Source organism: Nycticebus coucang, chromosome 3 (assembly GCF_027406575.1).
Source record: "Nycticebus coucang isolate mNycCou1 chromosome 3, mNycCou1.pri, whole genome shotgun sequence".
In the NCBI taxonomy this organism is placed as follows: domain Eukaryota; kingdom Metazoa; phylum Chordata; class Mammalia; order Primates; family Lorisidae; genus Nycticebus; species Nycticebus coucang.
The window spans coordinates 26,489,784-26,516,032 of NC_069782.1; the positions used below are offsets into that span (position 1 = coordinate 26,489,784).

At 42.0% G+C, this 26,249-nt stretch overlaps 1 protein-coding gene across 1 annotated transcript in view; it reads left to right on the forward strand.

The window, feature by feature from the left end:
• Positions 1–21,517, forward strand: part of LOC128580885 (uncharacterized) — an 83,036-nt gene extending 61,519 nt beyond the window's left edge. Inside the window, exons 7-11 of the mRNA XM_053583353.1 lie at positions 2,753–2,873; positions 6,219–6,353; positions 6,955–7,056; positions 18,601–18,760; positions 21,285–21,517. Coding sequence (XP_053439328.1) covers positions 2,753–2,873; positions 6,219–6,353; positions 6,955–7,056; positions 18,601–18,760; positions 21,285–21,517 — 751 coding nt within the window. The remainder of the gene's footprint in view (positions 1–2,752; positions 2,874–6,218; positions 6,354–6,954; positions 7,057–18,600; positions 18,761–21,284) is intronic.
• The last annotated feature ends 4,732 nt before the right edge of the window (positions 21,518–26,249 follow it).

Genomic DNA, 26,249 nt, shown 5'->3' on the forward strand with positions numbered 1-26,249 from the left:
CTAAGCCATGCCCTTGTGTAATTTCATCCTAGGCACCACAGACCATTCCTTGGCAGAGGATAGTATCTGCTTTCAGCAGAACCGAAGGCTTAGAAAGAAGGCAAAAACAAAACGAAAGATGCCTTTAAGGGGCTTCCATTGTTTAATGTTAATTATTTTTAGCTAATCTTCCTTTGGGCATCTGTCATCTCACCTATAGGGGTCTTGATGAGAAGGCTGGTCAGCCCATGCCAGTAGGAAGATGAATGAGAGAGGCAGAGGACCCTGGTTGCCCAGATCAGTGTGTAGGGAAACACCCAAGCTAGCAGGGAGACAGCTGCTTTAGCCAAAGCTCCTACTGAAATGTACCGGGGATGGTCAGGGTCTTCCCTGAGGCTTCTGGCAGGAATGTGAACAGCTGAAAGCTGGAGTGCCTAGGGCAGTGACAGGGTAGTCTGTACAAGAAAGGAATATGCTCTAGGTGGCCAAGGCTTGGGACTTCTGTTTATACTTTTTTCCATTGGCTTGGTCAGTTGCACTCCTCTATTAAGCCCAAAGCATCCCTTTTATACTGTGAAATTCTTTTTGTTTTGGTATATGGCAAGCCCATACCATAAATATAAACTTACATGGCGAGCCTCAAAGTTTATATTGGGCTGCAGGTCCTTTATTAACTAACCTCCTCAATTTCTATTTTCTTTTCTTCTTCTTCCTCTTCCCTTTCTTCTTCTTCTTCTTTTTTCTTTTCTTTTTTTTTTTAGACAGAGTAGCCCTGGGTAGAGTCCCATGGTGTCATAGCTCCCTGCAACCTCAAACTCCTGGGTTTAAGCAATTCTCTTGTGTCAGCCTCCCAAGTAGGGACTACAGGCACCCACCACAATGCCTGGCCAGTTTTTCTATTTTTAGTGGAGAAGGGTCTCACTCTTGCTCAGGCTGGTCTCTGAACTCCTACGCTCAGGCATTCTACCCACTTCAGCCTCCCAGAGTGCTAGGATTACAGGTATGAGCCATTGTGCTCAGCCTCAATTTCTGTTTCCTTATCTGTGAAATGGGACTCATAATACCTGTAGATGGAATCATGAGGACTTAATTATGAAAGCAAATATTTTTGGGCGGTGCCTGTGGCTCAGTGGGTAAGGTGCCGGTCCCATATACCGAGAGTGGCAGATTCGAATCCGGCCCTGGCCAGCTAAAACAGCAACAAAGAAAAGCTGGGCATTGTGGCGGGCACCTGTAGTTCCAGCTACTCAGGAAGCTGAGGCAAGAAAACCGCTTAATCTGGAGAGTTGGAGATTGCTATGAGCTGTGACACCACAGCACTCTACTGAGGGCGACAAAGTAAGATTCTGTCTCAAAAAAAAAAAAAAAAGAAAGAAAGAAAGCAAATACTTTTATAGAACTTAGAGGGTACTTGGTTTTATTCAAAGTGCTACCCATATTGTGTTAACTCCTTTAGTTCTCACACCAGCCCTGTGAGGTAGGTGCTGTTGTTATTGGCACTTCTAAGGCAAGGAAACTGAACCAAGAGAAAGGTTAAGAAATATGTCCAAGTCCACACAAATAGGAAATGCAAAAGCTGGATTCAATACCATACCAGTCCAACTCTCCAGCATTTGTGATCATTAAGTAGTGCGCCTATTAAGACCATACGGACTTGTAAGACCCACCATTAAGACCTGTGTAAACTTGCGTAGCATGTGGTGCATAATAGGCCTATAATAAATGTTATCTATCAAAATAATTATCTCAAGACTGAAAATGTCCTCAATGCAGACACAGTGCCTTACCTTGGCAAGCCTAGAGTGCTTAAACAGTGTCTTACATCTAGTAATTATTCAATATATATTTGTTTAACTGAATCCATTTTGTCAACAAGATTGAACAGACTTTTCTTAAGCCCCTTGTCTGTGCTGGGTGCTGTGCCAAGATACAACAAGGCTGTCCTCTCACATTGGTTTGGACATTAACACATAGTAGTACAATGCTGCTGATCTAGATAAGCTAATAAAATGCTCAGCTACACTCAGAGTGTAGGGGGAATAAAATTGACTCCAGCCTATTCTTCACCATCAAAATCCTAGATGGTTCTTGAATCTATGCCTGTGGCCACCTTTCTTCCCCACGCCCTGGTCCAAGCTGCCATCGTCCCTTCCTGGGCCACTTACCTGGTCTTGACCTCTTAACTGGTCTCCCAGCATTTACGCTGGTCCCTCACCAATCCATTTGATCATGTCAGCTCCCTGTTTTGTTATTAGGTTTGTTAGAGCTGGTTTTTTGCTCTGTAGATAAAATTTGTATACAGCTTAGACTTCCTGTTACTGCCAACCCCTCCCATCTCATTTCTTTCAGTTCCTTGTACGCACTATGCCCATCTCCTCGCTCGTAGCCTTTACACACATGGTTGTATCCATTTGGAACACACATCTGGGTCATATGTCCACCCTGATTCAGTCAACCACAGCCAAGGCAGCAGGGCCACATGGTATGACAATCAGGGTAGGCAAAGCCCATGCCTATGGCCCTATAAGTAGGGGTGGTAGGGTGGGATAGGGTGGGTCTCAGAGAAAGAGCATCTTAATCAGCTGAACAGGTATGTACCAACCTTCCTTTCAGGAAGCTATTCAGACAAAGGCAGGGTGACCATCCTCCAGCAATGTGATAGGATAGATCCCTGTACCCTGGGTGACTTCCATCACTTTAGCCAAATCAGTGAGTTTGTGATTTTTTTTCTTGTTCTAAGTGAATCATGTTTTTCTGTTTATTTTTTCCATAGAAAAATAATAGCAATGATGTTTAATCAGGATGGAGGAATGGTGATCAGCAAAAAAGGAAACATCTTAAGGGAATGGATGTGGCCATCAAAGGGAAAACTTGATGATCCAGTTGAAATTTGGGTATTATTTTACAATTTATCATTCTTATAGTTATTTCTTATTTTGTAACAATAATTTACTTTGCATTTATTAAATGTATTATGGAAAAAGAGGATTAAGAGGATTAAATTACTCAGTTTGGCTGTCTACACCAGCCAATGGATGTGATACATTTTTTGCCATTTATTATTTTTTGATTTGTACAAATTCATGTACATGTGAAATTTTATTACATGTGTATAGGGCAGTGTAACAAAGGCAGGGCATTTAGGGTGTCCCATGACCTGAATGCAACACAATTTTGTGTGTAGTCACCCCACTCTGCTATCAAATATTGAACTTGTTCCTCTGTCTTACTGTATGTTTGACTCTTTAACTCGCTTCTCTTCTTCCTCCCTCCAACCCCTACTCACTTACCCTTCTCAGTCTCTTTTATCTATCTTTCACTCTCTAACTCCATGTGATCAAGTTCTTCAACTCCCACATATAAGTTCAAACATCTGATTTCATGCCTGGCTTAGTTTTCTTAAGACAATGATCTTCATGGAGTTCCTGGATGTGATAAATTTTTGTTTCAGTCCTTTATTTTACTTGGAAAACGATACTCAGTCCTTTCTTGATGGATTTATCTTTGCTAAGCAGCAGTTGCTTTAAATAGCAATTTTTAAAAATTGGGATTCATTGAGGGTACAGAGAATTAGGTTACACTGATTGCATTTGTTAGATAAAATCCCTCTTATTAATTGTGTCCCGCCCCCAAGAGGGGTGCCATACACTGTGACCCCACATCCCCTCCTTTCTCCCCTCTGCTTTAGCTCATCTACTGCCTTCATATTAGAATAGAGTACATTGGATTCTTGCTTCTCCATTCTTGTGATGCTTTACTAAGAAGAATATGTTCCACCTCCATTAAGGTTAATACAAAAGATGTAAAATCTCTATCTTTTTTAATAGCTGAATAGTATTCCATGGTATTCATATACCCAGCTTATTAATCCATTCTTGGGTTGGTGGGCATTAATTTGTTTCCACAATTTGGAGATTGTATATTGAGCTGCAATAAACAGTCTAGTGTAAATGTCCTTATGATAAAAGGATTTTTTTTTTTCTCCTCTGGGTAGATGCCTAGCAATGGGATTGCAGGATCAATTTAAAAATTGTTATTAGAGGGGCGGCGCCTGTGGCTCAGTCGGTAAGGCGCCGGCCCCATATACCGAGGGTGGCAGGTTCAAACCCGGCCCCAGCTGAACTGCAACCAAAAAATAGCTGGGCATTGTGGTGGGCGCCTGTAGTCCCAGCTACTCGGGAGGCTGAGGCAAGATAATTGCTTAAGCCCAGGAGTTGGAGGTTGCTGTGAGCTGTATGATGCCATGGCACTCTACCGAGGGCCATAAAGTGAGACTCTGTCTCTACAAAAAAAAAAAGAAATTGTTATTAGAAAAAAAAAATTGTTATTAGAAAAGCATTTCATGCCTACCATAAAAAAAATTTTTTAAATAGTAAAGTATACAATGTTCAAGGTGAAAATTTCTTCTCCTTCAATCTCACTCTGCAGAAATCAACCTTGTTAAGAGCTTGGTGTATATCTTTACAGGATCAAAGATTCCAAATTTAAGTAATAGAAGAGTGAGCCTGTGAGGCAGGAACTGTGGTGAACTGGAAGTGTCCCACCTGAAGGGGGCAGCCTCTACTCAGGGCCAGGAGACTCGCCACCTGGGAAAATGGAACTGGGGTTGCTATATTTTATGATTTGTTTTTTAAGTCAGAAATTCAGATTTTTATAAGAAACAGTCTAATATTTTCTTTCTTTTTTTTTTTTTTCGTGGGTTTTGGCCAGGGCTGCGTTTGAACCTGCCACCTCTGGCATATGGGACTGGCGCCCTACCACTTTGAGCCACAGGCGCCGCCCCAGTCTAATATTTTAAAGTTGAAAATTAATTCAGACTTTGAGTGGACTAAATCAAACACTCCTGAGCTGCCAGTCTGCAACCTTCGTGCTCAGTGTTCTTGATTCAATTCATACATACACAGATGGTCATTGAATCCTAGAAGTATACTGCAAGCATAAAATACACACCAGACTTGGAAGACGTACGATAAAAAAAGAGCACAAACTATCTTATTAGTAATTTATATAGGTAGCACATGTCAGAATGTTAATATTTACAGATATTTGGCTGTAACGTGCTATTAAAGTTTCCTTCACATGCTTTTTACTTTAGTCTACTAGATAATTTAAAATTACTCATGTGGCTTACATTTGTGGCTTGCATTATATTTCTGCTGGACAGCACTGTTATAGGCTATTATGTGGAGAGTAATCTCTAGGCCTCTATTCTATACAATTTACAAAATCATCTCTGGTGGCCATAGAAGGTAAATTTTAAAGTACCATTTAGCGCTAGAGTTTAGGGAAGTAAAGCATAGACAAGTAACTTATTTTACTAGGTAAGATTCCATACACCAATTTCCTGACACTCTGAAGTCAAGATTTCCTTACTCTTTATCTAAAAGTAATAACAATAAAAATAAAATAAAAATCACTAAGGGAGGGCAGCACCTGTGGCTCAAAGGAGTAGGGCGCCAGTCCCATATGCCAGAGGTGGTGGGTTCAAAACCAGCCCGGCCAAAATCTGCAAAAAAGAAAAAATCACTAAGGGAATAGATTATTTAATTCAGATTACCTCAGATGGTAGCTTTCAGGAAACAATGGAGCATCATTTGTAACCAAAACAAGAGTCAAACAAGAGTTCTTACTGCTTAAAGCAGTTTACTTAATTAGGATGCTTTATCTACAGATAGGCTTTTAAATATGCTTTACTAATCTTCAGATGTTCACTTGAGTTTTAAGAAGTTGTTCGTTTATTGCTACTTTTCCATTCTTGTTCCTTATAAAATCTCTCAAACTTTAATGAGTTTCACAGTCAGATACTTGTAAAACTTCTAAGCATTTGGCAGCCATTAGTGTCTTTTCTCTACACCAAGGGAGTCAGATGTTATCAACCATATTTTACAGGGAAGACTGTCTCAGGGATAGAATTAAGGCTTAGAAGTACCTGTAAATCAACCCAGCATTTTCTCAACTTAAAATGGACCTGATCTTTATAAGACATGACTATGTTATTTGCAAAATAATTTTCTCTACCCTCTTCTTCCTTCTCTGAGTAAGTCATAGCAACATACAAACTTGCAGCACAAAACCCATAACCCATCCTAACTTGGTAGAATTAAGTGAAGAGACTGGAGCTGTCTGTGAATGTGGGTCCCAAATTTCCTTTCATTAATTATGCAAATATCTGATTTCCACTTGAATTATGAAAATGAAGATTCTATGCAGGAAGTGAGTCTCCTTTCTGTTGTCCTCAGGTGAATAGGTTCATCACTGTGAAGATTTCTGGGCGATTTGCCATCACTTTGGTCTACAAATGGCATCCCCAGAGCCTGAAGCTATCTCTGGCACCTGTAAAATGCAAGCCTTATCTTCCATGCTTACCTGAGGTGGTAAGTCAGAGGTTTCTTAATTGTCTTCATGTCACCTTGTCAGTGCAAGCAGAGCAGGAACCATGTGGACCAATTTTAGATTTTTAATCTATGATCTCTTAAAAACGGAAATGATGTAAGGCTTATATATTGTTTTTTAAGTAAGATGAAATTAAATCAATTTCAAGTTACCTTTTTTAGGCATAGATAGCATTCCAAAGAAACGTGGAGATGTTTGAGCTTTGTTAAAACTGGGGCCCAGAATAACTTCTCTAAATAATCATTTCACATTTACACTAAATCTCTGTTGAGGAATTCTAGACTAAAACCTTTTGTTTGTCAAGAGAAGAGACACTAAACCATTAGTATCTCTATTTTCATAGGGATGCCATTTGTAGTTAAGTAGTGAGCTAGTTTGACTGATTTTGATCAAACTGTTAAAACTAAAAACTTTTAAGTGCATTTATGTAAATGCTACATAAATTACAGAAAATGTATGAATGCATATAAGAGATCTTTATTTTTAGGGACAGCTTTCAAAACTGTGTTACTCCTTAGAAGTCTTGCCTCCCTGGGTTTTTATGAAGCATGTTATCTGAAAAATGCTTACAATCTTTCTCAGTCATGCGCTGATACCAATCCCAACTCCAGAGAAGCCAGGGACTTATTCAAGGCCTACAAAATGAAGTGCAAGCAACTGAGATTCACAACACAGAACACAGACGTAAGTGTGAAATATTTTGATCTTGTAGACAAAGGAGGGTTTTAGTTTTCATGTTGTCCTAGAGGTGTCCAATAGGCGGGGTTTATTGTAGAGAGCCAGAGTCTATTTATTGAATGCAGGTAGGACCATTTGTATAATTCTTGGAGGGAGCATAGGCTGACTCTTGTTTGTTTGGGTATTTTCTTTGTATTTAATTTTCTTTTCCCTTACCATCGTGAAGTATATGATATACGGTTCAGTAGCGTTGCCTACAGTCACACTGTACAACCATCACCACCATTCATCTCTAAAACTTTCTCCTCGTTCAAAACTGAAACTCTGTCCCCGTTAAACACTAATATTCTTCTCTCTAGTCTCTGGCAATCACCATTCTGCTTTTTATCTCTAGGAATTTCACTACTCTAGGAATTTCATATGAGTATAATCATACAGTATTTGTCCTTTTGCAACTAGATTATTTCACTTAGCACAATGTCTTCAAGGTTCATCCATGTTATAGCATGTGTCAGAATTTCCTTCCTTTTTAAGGAGATCCCATTGTTTGAATATATCACATTTTATTTATCGAGCCATCTACCTGTTTTTTTTATTTGTTTGTTTGAAACAGAGCCTCAAGCTGTCACCCTGGGTAGAGTGCTATGGCATCACAGCTCACAGCAACCTCCAACTCCTGGGCCTAAGTGATTCTCTTGCCTCAGCCTCCCAAGCAGCTAGGACTACAGGAGCCCTACCACAACGCCCAGCTATTTTTTGATTGTAGTTGTCATTGTTGTTTGGTGGGCCCGGGCTGGATTTGAATGCACCAGCTCTAGTGGATGTGACTGATGCCTTAGCCGCTTGAGCTATAGGCGCCGAGCCGAGCCATCTATCTGTTAGCGGACATTTTGGTTGCTTCTGCCTCTTTTCTTTTTTTTTTTTGTAGAGACAGAGTCTCACTTTATGGCCCTCGGTAGAGTGCTGTGGCCTCACACAGCTCACAGCAACCTCCAACTCCTGGGCTTAAGCGATTCTCTTGCCTCAGCCTCCCGAGTAGCTGGGACTACAGGCGCCCGCCACAACGCCCAGCTATTTTTTGGTTGGGCCAAAACGCCCAGTTTGGCCAGGGTCGAGTTTGAACCCACCACCCTCGGTATATGGGGCCGGTGCCTTACCGACTGAGCCACAGGCACCGCCCTGCTTCTGCCTCTTAACTATTGTGACTAATGCTGCTATGAACGTCAGTGTACAAATATCAACTGAGACTCTGCTTTCAGTTCTTTTGACTAGATGACAGAAGTGGAATTATTGGATCATATACTAATTCCATTTTTAATATTTTGAGGAATAACCATACTATTTTCCATAGTATTTTCTAGCTGTATCATTTTACGTTCCCACCAATAGCACACAAAGTTTCCAGTTTCTCTTTACCCTCACTAATGCTTGTTATTTTCTGTTGTTTTATTTTTATAGTAGCCATTTTAATGTAATGTGTGTAAGGTAGTATATTAGCTTTTTTTTTTTTTTTTTAGAAACAATCTCATTTTGTGGCCCTCGGTAGAGTGCTGTAGTGTCACAACTCACAGCAACCTCCAACTCCTGGGCTTAGGCAATTCTCTTGCCTCAGCCTCCCAAGTAGCTGGGACTACGTGCGCCCACCATAACACCGGGCTATTTTTTGTTGCAGTTTGGCTGGGGCCAGGTTCGAATCTGCCACCCTCGATATATGGGGCTGGCGCCCTACCCACTGGGCCACAGGCGCTGCGCAGTATATTAGCTTTTTTTTTTGTAGAGACAGAGTCTCACTTTATGGCCCTCGGTAGAGTGCCGTGGCCTCACACAGCTCACAGCAACCTCCAACTCCTGGGCCCAAGCGATTCTCCTGCCTCAGCCTCCAGAGTAGATGGGACCACAGGCGCCCGCCACAACGCCCAGCTATTTTTTTTTTTGGTTGCAGTTTGGCCGAGGCCGGGTTTGAACCCGCCACCCTCGGTATATGGGGCCGGCGCCTTACCGACTGAGCCACAGGCGCCGCCCAGTATATTAGCTTTTTAAATATCCGCTTTATTGAGTTATGATTTCTTTTTTTTTTTTTTTGTGGTTTTTGGCCGGGTCTGGGTTTGAACCCGCCACCTCCAGTATATGGGACCGGCGCCCTACTCACTGAGCCACAGGCACTGCCGAGTTATGATTTCTATACAGTAAGTGCATACAGCTTGATGAGCTTTGGCAAATGTATTCAGCTATGTAACCACCACTGCAATCAAGATGTAGATTATTTCCATCCTGCCAAAAGGTTTCCATGTGTTCCTTCCCAGTCAGTTCCCCCATTCTGGGCCTAAGTAATCACTGATCTTCTTTATGGCACTTTTAATTTGTATTTCTAGTGTTTTATAAAAATAGAATCATTCACATACATAGAACTAATATGAATTCTGTTCTGTCTGGCTACTTTTGCTCAGCAAAACATGTTAAGATTCGTCTGTTATTGTATTGTGTTTCCCACCGTTGATAACAACATGTGATCTGTGGGGTTTTTAAATGATTTGTATGTGAGGGTATTCCAATGCATGGATATACCAGACTTAGTTTATCCATTCATCAGTTAGTGGACATTTGGGTTGTTTCCAGTCTTTGGCTAACGCCAAAGAACCTGAACATTTGTGTACAAGGTTTTTTGGGGGGGAAATTAAATATCTTTTCCTTTATGAAACAACGGTGGTATAAGATGGTAGTAATTTTGTTTCATGTAATTAGTAAAATTAAAAGTTGGCAATCTGTTTTGGTTCCCAACATTTTTTTAATTTAATGGTCTATTAAATCCTGAATCTAGGAATCCTTGTTTCTCGAGGAGGCACTAACAACATTTGGGGCAGATAATTCTTAGTTATTCAGTACCATCTTTCCCACTGCAGAACTAAACATCAATCACACCATCAATCAAAAGGCCCACACACGTTTCTGAGAGCCCCAAGGAAGGATGTACTCGCTTGGGTTGCCAAGTTCTCTGTAGTGATTATGCCTGGGGAAATACTCTGTTGTATAGTCCAAGGCGATCAGTTAAGGGATTATTGTACTAAACTAGTCAAAATATGAACAATAGACTTAGGGAGAATGGAAAATAGATGTAAGCTGCAAGTTAATTAGGAGGCAGAATTCATAGAAAACTTCTGATTTATGTACGGAGATGGAGAATCTGCTACTTAGAGTAGGTAAAAAGAGAAGAGAGGCAACTCAACCCAAACCAAGGGGCAGGCAGAGTGGGAAAAGAAGCACCCTGCCACCAAGGTGGACATGGTGTGCCCTGGGTTTCCCTACTCCCTCTACTATGCTTTTCTGTACTGCAGAGGTGGCAAAACTATTTTCAGACTCACTTGCAAATGGATTTCTCGATGCGTATTTATTCCCACCAATGAAATGCATTAATGCGAGATTTAGAAGGTGGAAATAAGGTTGAGACCATGCTCTTGTTGCTTTGATAAGCAAGATCACGGAGAAGTTGAGTTTACTACAGCAGCACTACATTAGCCAGTTATTAACATGGTGATTACTGAGATGAGAGAAATCACAGCCTCCTGGTTCTGAGATCACAGCTTCAGTTAGACCAGTGGTTCTCAACCTTCGACATGCCACGACCCTTTACTACAGTTGAGAACCGCTGAGTTAGACTGTCTGTGAGCCCAGCGGCAGTGGAATTTCCTTATCACCACCAGCCTGATATGGCAGAAGTAGCCGCTCCCCTGGCCAGTCAGTTTGCAGCTAGAGACTACCATTCCTGCTTTTCCTGTGATTTTATAATTAGGTACTTACAAGTAGCTAGAGAGGTTTCTGTTTCCTACAGTCAATAATAACATACAAACTAAAGGGAAAGAGTTTACAAATGAGAGAATGGTAACAGGGTGAATGTTCCAGAAAGTCCAAGCAAATGGCCTTTGGGAATAAAAAATGTCCATTTGTCTCTAGGGGGATCAGTGGTGACTTTAGCAAAAGTCATTGCAGGTTGAAGTGGAAGCCTGATTAGAATGCATTGAGGAACAGATACCTAAAGACAGAGACGTTCCTGTGCTATTGTTGGCGTTTGCCTGTGCTTTGTATTTGTACAGTGTGAGAGAAGATGGTGGACCTGACTGTCCTGAGTCTGTGTTTTAGCTCTCAAGGTTTCCTAGGCCTCAGTCAAACCACTTCCCTTCTCAGTCTGCACTGGGGCAGCCTCCAGATTCACTGTGGCAAACTTAGCAGCGCTCCCCTGGTTCGGTTCTGTGTGTTGCTTCAGGAGGGAACAATCAGGCAAGCTTGCCCTGAGACAGCATGATTTCTTCTCTATTGCTCCTAAGCCCTATTTTCCCTGTTTGCTATATTGGATCTTTCTGGAGTGCTTTTACCTCCCTGTAATTGCCACACATTACCAGGTGAGAAAAAGCTTGCTGGTTTCTGTCTCCGATGAAGAAAGGCAGAGCCACACTTTCTGGCCCAGTCCCCTATAACTCCTCTCACTTTGAGGTGGATAATCTTTTTTTTTTTTTTTTTTTTATCACCCTCGGTAGAGTGCCGTGGCGTCACACAGCTCACAGCAACCTCCATCTCCTGGGCTTAGGCGATTCTCTTGCCTCAGCCTTCCAAGTAGCTGGGACTACAGGCACCTGTCACAATGCACGGCTATTTTTTTGTTGCAGTTTGGCCAGGGCCAGGCTTGAACCCACCATCCTCGGTATATGGGGCCGGCACCCTACCCACTGAGCCACAAGGTGCCAACCGAGGTGGATAATCATCAACTCGAAAATTGTCAGAAGAGCTTGGCACAATTAAACTGGTGATTATTTTTTAGTTATTTAATACAAACCAATGTTTGAAATATTCTTGATAATGTTTATAAATTGACTGAAATGTAGTTTCTCAGCATGAAGACTTTGCTTCTTTTTCATATGTAAGGCCTTTAGTTTCTAAAGAAAATGGTATCACAAGGGTTCTTTGATGTTCATAGAATAGTAAATGGGAGGGAAGTAGATGACGTGGCAGCATGCACTGTGTGATTCCATAGTAAGCCAAAGAAAAAATATTCTTATGTGCTTTAGATAGACTGGAAGGATGTATACCTAATTTTTATATTAAACACATTACCTTTGCAGTTGTCATTGTTGTTTAGCAGGGCTGGGCTCAAACCCGCCAGCCTCAGTGTCTGTGGCTGGTGCCCTACCCACTGAGCTACAGGCGTCGCCAGCATCGTAATTTATACTCATTTCTGTCATGAAACCTACCACTTTACAAAGACAGAAGGAGAATACTTCCACCCCCCATAAAAGCCTTCATGTGCTGTTTTCTTAATAGAGATTGATATATTTATCTCTTACATTCACAAATGGTACCAGTTATCATCAGCATCCCTTTTTGTAACGTCTGTAAATTACTCCTACAATCAGCAATTTCCCAGGCATCCTTCCTCTAAAATAAATGCTCAATGTTGTGCAAGCAAGAATAATGAGTCAACTTCTCAATTGTCACTCTTTATTCTTTTTTCAAATCTTTTTGAAATACAGATTCTTTTGGTTGTTTGATGTTTTATATTTTCTTTGCACAATATTCCCAAGGGAGAATGCTAAGGCATGATATTTTCAAAGAAAAATTTTTTTTTTTTTTTTTAGAGACAGAGTCTCACTTTATGGCCCTCGGTAGAGTGCCGTGGCCTCACACAGCTCACAGCAACCTCCAACTCCTGGGCTTAAGCGATTCTCTTGCCTCAGCCTCCCGAGTAGCTGGGACTACAGGCACCCGCCGCAACGCCCGGCTATTTTTTTTTTTTTTTTTTTTTTGGTTGCAGTTTGGCCGGGGCCGGGTTTGAACCCGCCACCCTCGGTATATGGGGCCGGCGCCCTACTCACTGAGCCACAGGCGCCGCCCCAAAGAAAAATTTTTATTTGTTTAATTTTCCCCACTAGTTGGAGCTTTCATGTGACTATCTGACAGGCTAACTCTAGCATACCAAAACACCAATAATTATCACAAGTATACTATTGTGTTTTCCACTTTTTTTTGAGTCAGAGCCTCAAGCTGTCGCCCTGTGTAGAGTGCTGTGGCGTCACAGCTCACAGCAACCTCCAACTCCTGGGCTTAAGCGATTCTCTTGCCTCAGTCTCCCAAGCAGCTGGGACTACAGGCACCTGCCACAACGCCCAGCTATTTTTTGGTTGTAGTTATCATTCTTTGGCAGGCCCAGGCCGGATTCGAAACCACCAGCTCTGTTGTATGTGGCTGGCGCTTTAGCCGCTTGAGCTACAGGCGCTGAGCCTGTGTTTTCCACTTTTGAAGCTTTACACATAATTCACAGATAGATGTCTAACACTTAGGAAACAATTTTTCCTACCAAACATCTCTCATGACCCCCTTTCTCTGTGGTCTGGCAGGAAAGTCAAGCTGCTTTTCAAGTTTATTACCCTTCACAGAGCCCTCACTCTACCCAATATGTTTGCAAACTAAGTCATGAAGTCAAGAGGGAGCTGGGAAAGTATATTTAAGATCAAGTAAGTGATATGAATTCAACTCAAACAAAAAAGCCCAGTGAAAAACAAAACAGAAATGCATGTTTGTGTGGTCTGTCCAAAGATGACATAACTGAATGAAACAGAAGTATGGGTGGGTTGGGAGTGCCTCCTGCTCTCTCTTCCTCCTTTTTGAGTCTGATTGCAGATTCAAGTAACCAAATAGAAATCAAGGTATTGGCTCAGCGCCCATACTTCAGTGAGTAGGGCACCGGCCACATACACCAAGGCTTGTGGGTTGGAGCTTGTGGGTTGGAACCCTGCTAAACAACAATGACAACTGCAACCAAAAAAATAGCCGGACGTTGTGGCGGGCACCTATACTCCTAGCTATTCGGGAGGCTGAAGCAAGAGAATCACTTAAGCCCAAGAGTTTGAGGTTGCTGTGAGCTGTGACACCATGGCAGTCTACCAAGGGTGACATACTGAGACTCTGTCTCAAAAAAAAAAAGAAAAGAAATCAAGGTATTTATTACTGAAAGGGTAGGCCTCTCTGCTTCTCCCTGGATTGGAGAAGGTGGTTTGGACCTAAGGCTGAAATGGGGTTTCTAAGTCCTTCTCCCAAACTGCAGAACATTTTTATTTTTTACCTAATCCACCAATGTGCAAGCTGGGAAACTGGAATAGAGAGAATACAGCCACACCTCAAGGGACTGGAGCAGGCAGACCTGTTCCTCTTGGGTCTCCTTATGCCACAGGGACTGGATATGCAAGGCAGACTCACTCTACATACTAGCCAGCGGTTAGTGAGAACAAATGGTGTGGCCCAATGGAGAAAACTAGTCTGGCATGGCAGGATTTTACCTGCTCCTCCTTGGCCATGGGAGAGGCACATCCGGAAAAGGCACCACCTTCTGCTGTTGTCCCTATCTGCTCCAGGTCATTTTGTAACACTGCTTTAATACACTGTCCTTTTCATTTTAGTCATAACAATTGTCCAAACACCAAACCCAGCCCTGGCCAAACTGCAACAAAAAAAAAAAGGGCGGCGCCTGTGGCTCAGTGAGTAGGGCGCCGGCCCCATATGCCGAGGGTGGCGGGTTCAAACCCAGCCCCAGCCAAACAGTAACAAAAAATAGCCGGGCGTTGTGGCGGGCGCCTGTAGTCCCAGCTGCTCGGGAGGCTGAGGCAAGAGAATCACGTAAGCCCAAGAGCTGGAGGTTGCTGTGAGCCGTGTGACGCCACGGCACTCTACCGAGGGTGGTACAATGAGACTCTGTCTCTACAAAAAAAAAATTGTCCAAACAACATATCACCTTAAAAACTTTTGAAAAGATGCCACCTTGGAGAATGTGGTCAAGTTAAGTAAACATTTGTTTGCTCTTGCTATCCTGGGTCCAACTGAAAACTCAATCATTTCTTCCCCAGAATTCGGCTTTCACGATGTCAACATATAGGATTTTAATCTTTTATGATTTTTTGGAATTTTAGATGTTAGGGATTTTAGACTTTAAGGATTTTGACTTTTTGGGGTTGTGACATTTGGGGTTATGGTGTTTAGCATTGTGTCTTTCAGGACTGTGATTGGCACTGGCAAATATCTAGAGGCCCAAAGTAAAAAAGGAATGAGCCACTACACAAAAACAGATGAATTTAAAAAACATTATGCTGAGCAAAATAAGCCAGACATAACAGAGTGAAATGGTATGATTCCATTCATATGAAACCCAAGTAAAGTTCCCAGGGGTCGAGTGGGGAATGCTTGCAAAGAGGAAGGAGGGAAATTGAGGGGTTGATGGAAATGTTCTAGATTTTGATTATGGTGGTGCTTGCAAAGGGTCAAAATTTATCAAATGATACATTTTAAAGGATTCTGCCAAATGTATGTAATTACACCTCATAAAAGTTGATAAACCCAAAAAGACTTCAGGAAAGAGTACAGGTTCAATGACGGGTCAAGTAGGCAAAATCCATAGACTAGTCGCACTTTGGGCTTCGAATGTGAAAAATAAAATTTTGCTCTATATGTGAAGAGACACAAACTGGAGAGTACTGGGATATGTTGCCAAATCATCTGATAATGAGCTCTGATTCTGGACGGCTCCTGTGGCTCAGTGGGTAGGGTGCCAGCCCCATATACCGAGGGTGGAGGGTTCGAACCCAGCCCTGGCCAAACTGCAACAAAAAAATAGCTGGGCGTTGTGGTGGGCGCCTGTAGTCCCAGCTATTCAGGAGGCTGAGGCAAGAGAATCACGTAAACCCAGGAGTTGGAGGTTGCTGTGAGCTGTGACGCTACGGCACTCTACCAAGGGCAATAAAGTGAGACTCTGTCTTTAAAAAAAAAAGAGCTCTTGGGCGGCACCTGTGGCTCAGTCGGTAAGGCGCTGACCCCATATGCTGAGGGTGGTGGGTTCAAGCCCAGCCCCGGCCAAACTGCAACCAAAAAATAGCCGGACGTTGTGGTGGTTGCCTGTAGTCCCAGCTACTTGGGAGGCTGAGGCAAGAGAATCGCTTAAGCCCAGGAGTTGGAGGTTGCTGTGAGCTGTGTGAGGCCACGGCACTCTACTGAGGGCCATAAAGTGAGACTCTGTCTCTACAAGAAAACAAACAAACAAACAAATAAAAGAGCTCTTGGGCGGCACCTGTGGCTCAGTGAGCAGGGCACCGGCCCCATATACCAAGGGTGGCGGGTTCAAACCCAGCCCCGGTCAAACTGCAACAAAAAAAATAGCCGGGCGTTGTGGCGGGCGCCTGTGGTCCCAGCTACTCGGGAGGCTGAGGCAAGAGAATTGCTTAAGCCCAGGAGTTGGAGGTTGCTGTGAGCCGTGTGAGGCCACAGCACTCTACCGAGGGCGATAAGGTGAGACTCTGTCTCTATAAAAAAAAAAAAAAAGAGCTCTTAGAAGTGGTACAGATAAGGGAAATGAAGTTTTTTTCTTGCTATGTAATTTATTTTGTTTTTGTTTGTTTGTTTTAGAGACAGGGTCTTACTCTGTTGCCCAGGGAGGAGTGCAGTGGTGTAATCATAGCTCACTACAGACTGGGCAACAGAGGAGGCAGCAGGAGGATCTCCTGGGCTCAAGAGATCGTCCCACCTTAGCCTCCTGAGTAATGGGAACTTGGGCAGGTTCTGCTGCTCTGGGATAATTTTTAAAATATTTTTATTTTTTGTAGAGACAAAAGAGTCTCACAATGTTGCCCAGGCTGTTCTTAAACTCCCAGCCCCGAAGCAGTCCCTGACCTCTTATCTTTTAACTGCCACCTCCTATCCTTCTGGATCCGTCTATTAATTATACAAACTCAAAGAAACAATTCCCACAGAGTCCATGTGCCTGTGGAGAGAGAAAGAAACACTTTAGGAATTTTTAGGGTTTAAGTATTACTTCCTTGGACCTATGTGCACACTTATTAATCATCTGAGGTTAAAAACAAAACAAAACATTGTTGTTGCGTGACCGGAGATGCAAACGAACAGCAGCTTTGCCATGGGTGTAAACTCGCTCCTGTAATTATTAAGTCAAGAAACAGACTACATGAGATGAGATGGCATGTAGTGAAAAGCTTTATTCAGGGTTTTGAGTTACATACACACTTAATCTGTCATCTGTTAGTTCCATCGTTATCTTATTTTACCTATCTGAAATTAACTTGAAAGGAAATATTTTGTTATCATATCAATACAATCACTTTTGTAGTAAACCTCTTCTTCTAAACACTGACTAATTTCTGAGCAGGTATCTAAATAAAGATCACAAAGAAGAAAGTAGCCACAGGGGAACAGAGTTAATGGAAGAGTATCTTCAAGCGTTCACTCAATTTACTCAGTATGAAGTAATGACTGTGTCTTTCCCTCAGGACAGAGCACCTATAGACCTCTGACAATATGTTGTTAACATACGTCAACCCTCTGGCCCGTATCTCTGAGGAAGGGCGGCATGCCCTTTGATCTCAGGTTTCACGGGGTGTACAGCTTCAGAGAAATGGCTTATGGCATTTATAACTCCAGGGAAGCCAACTCTGTGTGTATCCCAGGGGGGGCCAGATCCCTTAAGCTTCTGGAAGGAAAGCAAGTCATTTTAAACTCACACTGAGTTCACTTTGTGTGCTTGATGTAGGATATGTTTGTTTCTAAATATTATCCTACGTTTCTCCTTTCTGTTTTCTGACGAATATTATTCATATCTGTCATCATTAAAGCAAACACCTGCGCATAATGTTCATTTTCACTTTGGGCATGCTTCATTTTCTTACAAATTAAATATAAAATGAATCCAATAATTAAAAGTAATGCTAATGATCCTACTGAACTTCCTATAAGTCCTTGTATTTTTGGAATAGGATTCATTTGTTCAATTCCATCAGCTATGTCTTGTAAAATTTGATCTCCATCTATTTTTTGTAACTTGCACATGCACATCTTCTTCCACTGACTGTGAGCTCCTTGAGGACAGAGAAATGGCTTTTTCTTCCTCCATCTTTTATTGTGGTTGAAAATACAAAATATAGGCAGGGCAAGATGGCTCGTACCTGTAATCCTAGCACTGTCAGAGGCTGAGGTGGGTGGATTGCTTGAACTCACAGGATTGAGACCAGCCTGAGCCAGAGCAAGACCCCCCCACCCCAATCTCTACTAAAAATAGAAAAAACTGAGGCCAGAGGATCTCTTGAGCCCAAGAGTTGGAAGTTGCTGTGAGCTATGATGATCACAGTACTCTATCCAGGGTGACAGCTTGAGACTCTGCTTCAAAAAAAAAAAGAACATAAAACTTACCATTTTAAACATTTTTTTAAGTGTATAATTTGTATAATTCAGTGACATTAAGTACATTCACAAGGGAACATGGTTTTTATATATATATCTTTATATATCTTTGGTCCTAGTTTCTGGCACAGTGCCTGATCTATAAAATATAAATGCTTGTTGGACGACTAGGCTAATGAATGAGTGAATGGATAAATGATGGAATTGATATTTGTTAATCATGTAGTAAGTAGTCTCCCTCTCTCTTTATATATGGTGTATAATGTGTATGTTTTGTTTGTGTGTGTGTAAATATACATACACTCATATATCTCTCTTCCTGTTTTGAAGCCTTCAAGTTTAGCAGATTCAGTGGATACAGATACATTTGATCCATCAATGGACATAAGCCCTTTGCATGACATTATCACAGCTATCAAATTAAGAAGACTACAAAGGAAGGTCAAGCACATCTTCTTTGACTGGCTGAATCACTACAGATTTACACTGGGTTAGTTATGGAATTCACTGTGTTGCTTCGTATAACTGGTTCTCATCATTCAGAGTTGCAGAGAACCAACATTCAATCAAACATTTCCTCCTTCAGGGTTCCTGAGGTGGTGAGTTTACATACTGTAAAGCCCTGTCCAAGAGGATTCTCTCTCTCTTTTTTTTTTTTTTTAGACAGAGTCTCACTCTGTTGCCCCAGACTAGAGTGCCCTGGCGTCATACCTCATAGAAACCACAAGCTCCCTTGCTCAAGCAAGCCTCTTGCCTAAGCCTTGTAAGTAGCTTGGACTACAGGTGTGCACCACTGTGCCTGGCCAGCTAAATTTTCTGTTTTTTAGTAGAGATATAGAGTCTTGCTCTTGCTCAGGCTGGTCTCAAACTCCCAAGCTCAAGCAATTCTCCCGCCTTGGTCTCTCAGAGTGCTGGGATTACAGGCGTGAGCCATCACATCCAGCCTGTCCACATGGGTTCTTGTCATGGATTAAGGTGACCAACTGTGGTAGAAAAATAGATTATTTCATTTCCTTTCTATTTTTGGAGCAGAGAATCTATTTGGTCACTTCCGTGTTTTTGCAAGGAAACGTGCTTTCATATTTATTTTTTGAATTAGAAAATCTTCCTACCCCTCAACCATCACCTCTTGATCAATCCACCAAAATTTCAATCCTTGACAACGTCCTTTGTCCCCCTTCTGTGTTGAGAAGAGGCCTATATCTTCATGTTAGAAAGTGCTGTTGCAATATCAGCTCATAGGTGGTGTCTAATTACAGAACCTATCACAGTTTCAGTTTTTGACTGGTGGTAGAAGAGTTTATTCTTATTCATGGAAGTTAGGTTCTAGAAAGTCTCTGCAAATGATAACTTAGTGAATACTGAGCCATTGCTCCTTGGGATAGCTCAGAGGGTCATCATTTGGTCAGTATATAACCTTATCTTATGTGTGTTTTGTCTAAAGACACCTTACTTAAAATATATTGGTAATATATTAACATTGAATTCATGGCCAACAGCACTGTAACTCATGCCTAAAAGAAGCTTATCTTATACGTGTATTTTCTCCTTCCAGTACATTATAGCCTTCCTGAGCTTAGGAACACTAGACAACAGGCCACTTAAAACAGCAAAATCATCAACAAAAAGCACACAAAAGTGTGAAAAACATGACATTAAATAGACCACGAAGAGGATGCTTGTTTACAGTGTAAGAGTCAAAATAAGAAGGCAGCAGGCTGGAAGCAGTGGCTCACACCTATAATCCTAGCACTCTGGGAGGGCGAGTTGGTGGATTGTTTGAGCTCACGAGTTCGAGACCAGCCTGAGCAATAACAAGACCCTGTCTCTACTAAAAATAGAAAAACTGAGGCAAGAGGATTGCTTTGAGCCCAAAAGTTAGAAGTTGCTGTGAGCTATGATACCATGGCATTCTACCCAGGGTGACAGCTTGAGACTCTGTCTCAAAAAAAAAGAAAAAAAAAAAGAAAGCAGAGTGTAGGCTTGTTCAACTTCAGCTGGGAATATTCACAAGAGGCAATTCACATTTTCACTACTTTGCACGTGACCATGAGAGTGCCATGAATACTGACTTTGGTTTTACAGATAAATTATAACAAATTGGCAAATCCACAAATGTGGAACCTGTAAATAATGAGCATCTGCTATATGCTAAATCCAGATGAAAGCGTCTCCATTTGAGGAGGCAGTTTGCTATATACTGTGACATATAACAGACATTCCCAAAGGTTATGCCACAAATGTTTATGTAGGAACTGAAAATTGGAAATTCCCAACCTTCACATCAGCCCAGCTGGGCCGGAGTGATTAAGCCCCTGGGATAGTGGGCTCCACCTACAAGCCACCTAGTAAATTTATCCCAATGTGCCACACAAATACATCATATTTTCTTTTAATTTTTTTATTTTCTTTTTTAAATATCACATTTTCCATGATAAGAATCTATATATATAAGGTTTTACACTAAACAGTTTTCTATGTGATTAAAAATAAAAGTTTTGGAAGTACTGCTCTATACCATGGTAAAAGCACAGTCTTAAGAATCAAATAGATCTGTCTAAAGCCTGATTCTGCCTCTGTCCAGCTGGGTGACGTGGACTTGCCTATGATAACATGAAAATAAGAGTACTCAACTCGTGGGGGTACTTAATTCAATGAGATAATGTATTTAAAGTACTTGGCTCATTGCCTGGCACAAGACAAGCACAAACTTCTATGGATGAGATTTGTTGATAGCCTAGAAATATTCCTTGTTTGTTACATAGATACCATGTATCCTCTGGGCAGGCTAAGAGGTACATTTAAAATAAAAGACCCAACAGAAAGGATGCTCTATAAATGCGTGAAGGAACCTTAATATAGACAGTAATAATACTAATCATGCCAGGAATGGTTAACATTTACTGACTACTTGTATACACTCACTGGCAGCCAGGTTGACCCTCATAGCTCAGCCTGCAGTTGACTTGTTCTACCAAGGTTGTTCAGGGGAATGCATTCTGTTTACATTTCAGGAATGGAATCACTGCACATCTGCAAAACACCCGTGTTTTTCCCACAAAAAGTGGTCAGGAAACAAGAAGTGTCATCAGCAAAACTTTCTGTAAAACAAGGTACAAAAGAAAAGGATGAAGAAAAGGAGTATCTTCGATACCGAAATACTTTCTTGGAGCTGAAGGGTGTCTTTAAGCCTTTGCCTCTCCGTGGCAACCGGAGGACCCCAGCTGGCCATCAGTCCCTCCGGTAACCAGCCCATTTGTCTTACTAATTCATCCAGCTCCTGTTTGAAAAAGCATTACATGAACATCTAATTCAGTCCACCCACAAATGCTGAGCAAGGCCTGTTATTAAGTTGCTTAACATAGTGTCCTCTCTAAGCAGTCTGACTTAAGGAGTTTACATGCCCCTGTCATGTAATCAATGAAAAATCTTTCCTAAAACTGGACCACATTTACATGCCTACATTCAAGTATTTGAGTTCTCTCCAATATGCTTCCTAAGAGGCCTCTCATTTAGCAGTGGAATTTGAATCAGTTATGAATCAAGTCTCACTTCGTTGTCCCCCCTTTAGCGAACACTTGTTTAAAACTGACCCTATGCTGAAAAGTCCTTCCTTTTCAAAAATATTCTCCCTCCAAGCGTCTTCAGTATTCCTCCATAGCTCTGCTAGCACTTTCCCCCCTTATTTTCCATTCATTAATGGTACAGGCTGTATCTTCTTCCTGTAGGTGTGGTGATCGTATGTAAGTCACAAGTTACTGCTTCTCCTGCTCCTCTCGTCCGTTCTCCTTGTTTCTTAATCAGCATAAAAACTTAAGTTCTCTGTGCTTTTGAATCCCTGGGATGAACCAGTGAGCAGGGATGATTCCTACCTCAGATGGAGAAAGCCTCTGTGTCACCTGTGTCCAGGTTCAGGTAGAACGGGGAGGGGAAAAGGCCCTGGAGGAGCAGGTTGGTCTCTCCACTGAGTGCAGCCTTCAGAAGACACCTTGCCCCTCCCACCACACAGTACCTCAACCAGCTGGGCACACACCTGCCAAGGGCCCCAGGAGGTGAGAATCCCTGGAGCTCCCAAACCTAATACTGCTTCAGTAACATTTGGTGAAGACTATACATTTAAAGAAAAGTGGTAAAGACAAGGAGGGAAGTATTTCCTATATTTGAAGTCTCATCATTATACCTCACTAGTGCTGCTAACCAGAGCAGTGCTCCTGGCCATGGAATGAATTCATGCACCTCTAGTTGTTGCCCGTTTTGTGTTGCTATCTGCCAACACCATTAGCAATATAAAGACTCGGCTCCTGTGCTTTGAGGGCTTCAAGCCTGCAGGAAGACATAAGATGTAGTCTATACTATTAATAAATGGAAAACAAGAAAGAGGTAGCAGAACTCTTGATGGAATGCTAAAGAAGATTTGGAGAGGGAGAATATTTTTGGAAAGAAAGGGTTTTTTTGAGACAGAGTCTCATTATGTCACCCTCGGTAGAGTGCCATGGTGTCTCAGCTCACAGCAACTCTTGCCTCAGCCTCCCAAGTAGCTGGGACTACAGGTGCCCACCACAACGCCCAGCTAGGTTGTTGTTGTTGTCATTGTTGTTCAGCCAGGCCCAGGCTGGGTTTGAACCCACCAGCCCCAGTGCATGTGGCCGGCACCCTAGCCATTGAGCATGGGCACCGAGCCAAGGGAAAGGAAGGATTTTTTTTTTTTAGGGAGCATTTGACTAGAGTCTTGAGTAATGGGAGAGAATTTGGATGTCAAGTAGGGAGGATGAGCATTCTATTATGGTTGGAGAGATGAGTAATGAGAAGGACAGTGATAACATTGATCATGTCAGGGATGGCTAACATTTACTGGCCATTTACTATACCTTCACTAGGCACCATGCTAACACCGTACTTGTAGGATTTCATTTCACGTTCACGACACACCTAAGGGTGATGATAATTAATCCTTCACTGTCCTCCCTGCCCCCATTTTAGAGGTGAAGAAGCTAAGCTCAGAGAGGGTAAGTATTTGCCCAAAGACACAGCCAGTGAGCATAAGAGCAAGGATTGGAGCAAAGTCCTTTAGGAGGCACAGTGCAGGCAAAATTAGAGGAATGGTGAGCAGTTTGGTTTTGCTGGAGTTTAGGGTTTGGAAGACATAGACAGTAGGCAGGATTGGGGCCAGATTATGGCCCGTTGCCTCCAGGCCAGAACTGTGTGCAAATAACAAAATTAACCAGTCCTTAAAAATCTGCAGTAATGAAGGGAGCAGATGCTGTGTGAGGCAGTTTAAAACATTTGCTGAAACTCAGAATTATTCTAAGAAAGGCTGGGTATGGTGGTTCACGCCTGTAATCCTAGTACTTTAGAAAGGCAAACTGAGAGGATCACTTGAGGCCAGGAGTTTAAAACCAGCCTAGGCAACCTAGCAAGACCTCAACTCTATAAAAAACAGAGAAATTAGCCAACATGGAGGCATGCACCTATAGTCCCAGCTACTTAGGAGGCAGAAGCAAGAGGATTGCTTGAACCCAAGAGTCTGTGATGACACCACTGCAGTGTAGCCCAGGCAAAAGAGCAAAATCCTGTCTCAAAAAGAAAAAGAAAATTTACTCTAAGAAAGTCAAAACCCAACCATTTCATGTTTAAGTGTAAAATTATATTTATGGCACAGTTACACAGTTAGCAGTGACATTTGAAGAGACTCATACTAATTCAATAGGGTTTCATTTATTTTCTATAAACGTTTAACTGAAACTTTCTGTTTTTTTTGAGACAGAGTCTCAAGCTGTCGCCCTGGGTACAGTGCTGTGGTGTCACAGCTCACAGCAACCTCAAACTCTTGGGCTCAAGTGATTCTCCTGCCTCAGCCTCCTAAGTAGCTGGGACTATAGGCTCCTGCCACAATGCCTGGCTATTTTTTTTGTTGCCATTATTGTTTTAGCTGGCCCGTGCTGGGTTCAAACCCGCCAGCCTGGGTGTATGTGGCCGGCACCCTACCCACTGAGCTAACAGGCGCCGCCCTAACTGAAACTTTTAAATCCACAATTAGACTCTAAACCTTGGAATAAAAAAACATAAAGGCTTCACCTAACCCATGGATTAAAAACAAGCACCACGCATGAGGAAGACCTATCTTATGTGTGATCATTCTCCTTATGGCTTTTATGCTATAGATCAATTTCCAGCCAAATCCTGTGCATGACGCGTGGTAGGCAAGTGACATCTGACATAGGGATCACAGTACAGTGTCCTACTAAGACACTACTGGAGCATATTAGCTATGAGAACTTCAGCAATCAGATAGCTCTCTAAGCTTCTGTTTATCTGTAGAGAGGCGATAGTAATACTTGCTTGACAAAGTTGAGTAAGAATGAAATGAGATAAGCATTTCAGGTTTTTAGTACTGTGTCCCCATAATCCCCCAATGCAAGGCAGTTAATGTTATATTCAGCCTATTAGGGAGAGAGTGAGAGATGCTGTTTTATTGTGTACTTAAGAAACATAGGTTGATTCTCTATACTTGTGGGTATATCAGTTAATTCTCTGACTTTTAAATAAATGTTTATTTCTACTTTAACTAGCTCACAGACCAAATTCTTAGAGGGCTTACCTGATTTCTTTTTTTTTTTTGGCTGGGGCTGGGCTTGAACCCACCATCCCTGGTATATGGGGCCAGTGCCCTACTCCTTGAGCCACAGGCACTGCCCTTTACCTGATTTCTTTTCACCACATGATCTATCTACCCACCTCATTGTAATGTCTTTTCACCCACTTCCAGTAAAGTCCACAGTTTCTACCACGGTACATGTTTGGAGCTAAAATTGTCAATATAATCCTCAGAATTCAAGTTAATTGAATGAAACTTGGTAGAACAGTAAACAGACAAAAAATGCATCCACCTAAATTTTTTAAATTCATGTGCTTTACAAATTTCAGTAATCATTTAGTTTTCAGTGCACAGGAAAATGCTGGTAATAGGAGTAGTGTTTAGACGTCTTAAGACTCTGAGAGCAATAAACAAACACACACATTCTAGTTTAGCTATGGATCAATTAACAAAACCATGAAGTCCCCACTTTCTAGTTCCAATCTTTCCTTTTAAGGACAATCAAGTTGCCACATATTTTTGTAATGGTTCATGTTGGGCAAATTACTTAACCTCTCTGAGCTCAGTTTCTTTACCTCTAAAATGTGGGCAGGGAGGACAGTGAAAGATTAATTATAGTTTTTCCAAGTTACTTATTCCATCTTTTTTTCCTTGAGGATTCCAATCATACCTTTGTATAAGTACTTAATAGATTTGTTCTGTTATTTGTATTTTATCTAGACCAAATCCATCTTTTGACTACTGATTTTGTAGGCTGTAGAATTACTTTTCTTTATGTGTTTGGAATTTTGGATTCTAGGCTCCTCGTGAGTGGGGAATGTTTTTCCTATCTCCTTCTGGCATCTGTGTGTGTGTGTGAGAGTGTGTGCTCATGCCCACACATGGATACACTCATTCCTCTTGGTCTAGTGGTTTTTCTTTTTTTTCTTTTTTTAGCAGAGATGGGTGTTGCTCTTGCTCAGGTTGGTCTCAAACTTGTGAACTCAAGCAATCTATCTGCCTTAGCCTCCCAGAGTGCTAGGATTACAGGCATGAGCCACCACTAAGGATGGCAGCTTAGATGTCCTGCCCCAAGATATTGGAAATATTGTAGACCCAGTCTCCAGGCCAGCAAGCAGCTTGCCTTGAGACCTGCAGTCTTGATTGGGAGGCTGTGGCTGTGTTCTCTCACCTGCCTGGGCATTAAGCATCCTGTGGCCCAGCAGGAGCAGACAGTAGCCGTTCTAGCCTTGTGCAAAGACCTACCCTTTTCACTGGTTTTTAAGAAGTGAATCAGGGCCTGGTGCGGTGGCTGACACCTGTAATCCCAGCACTCTGAGAGGCCAAGGTGGGTGGATTGTTTGAGTTCAGGAGTTTGAGACCAGCCTGAACAAAAGCGAGACCC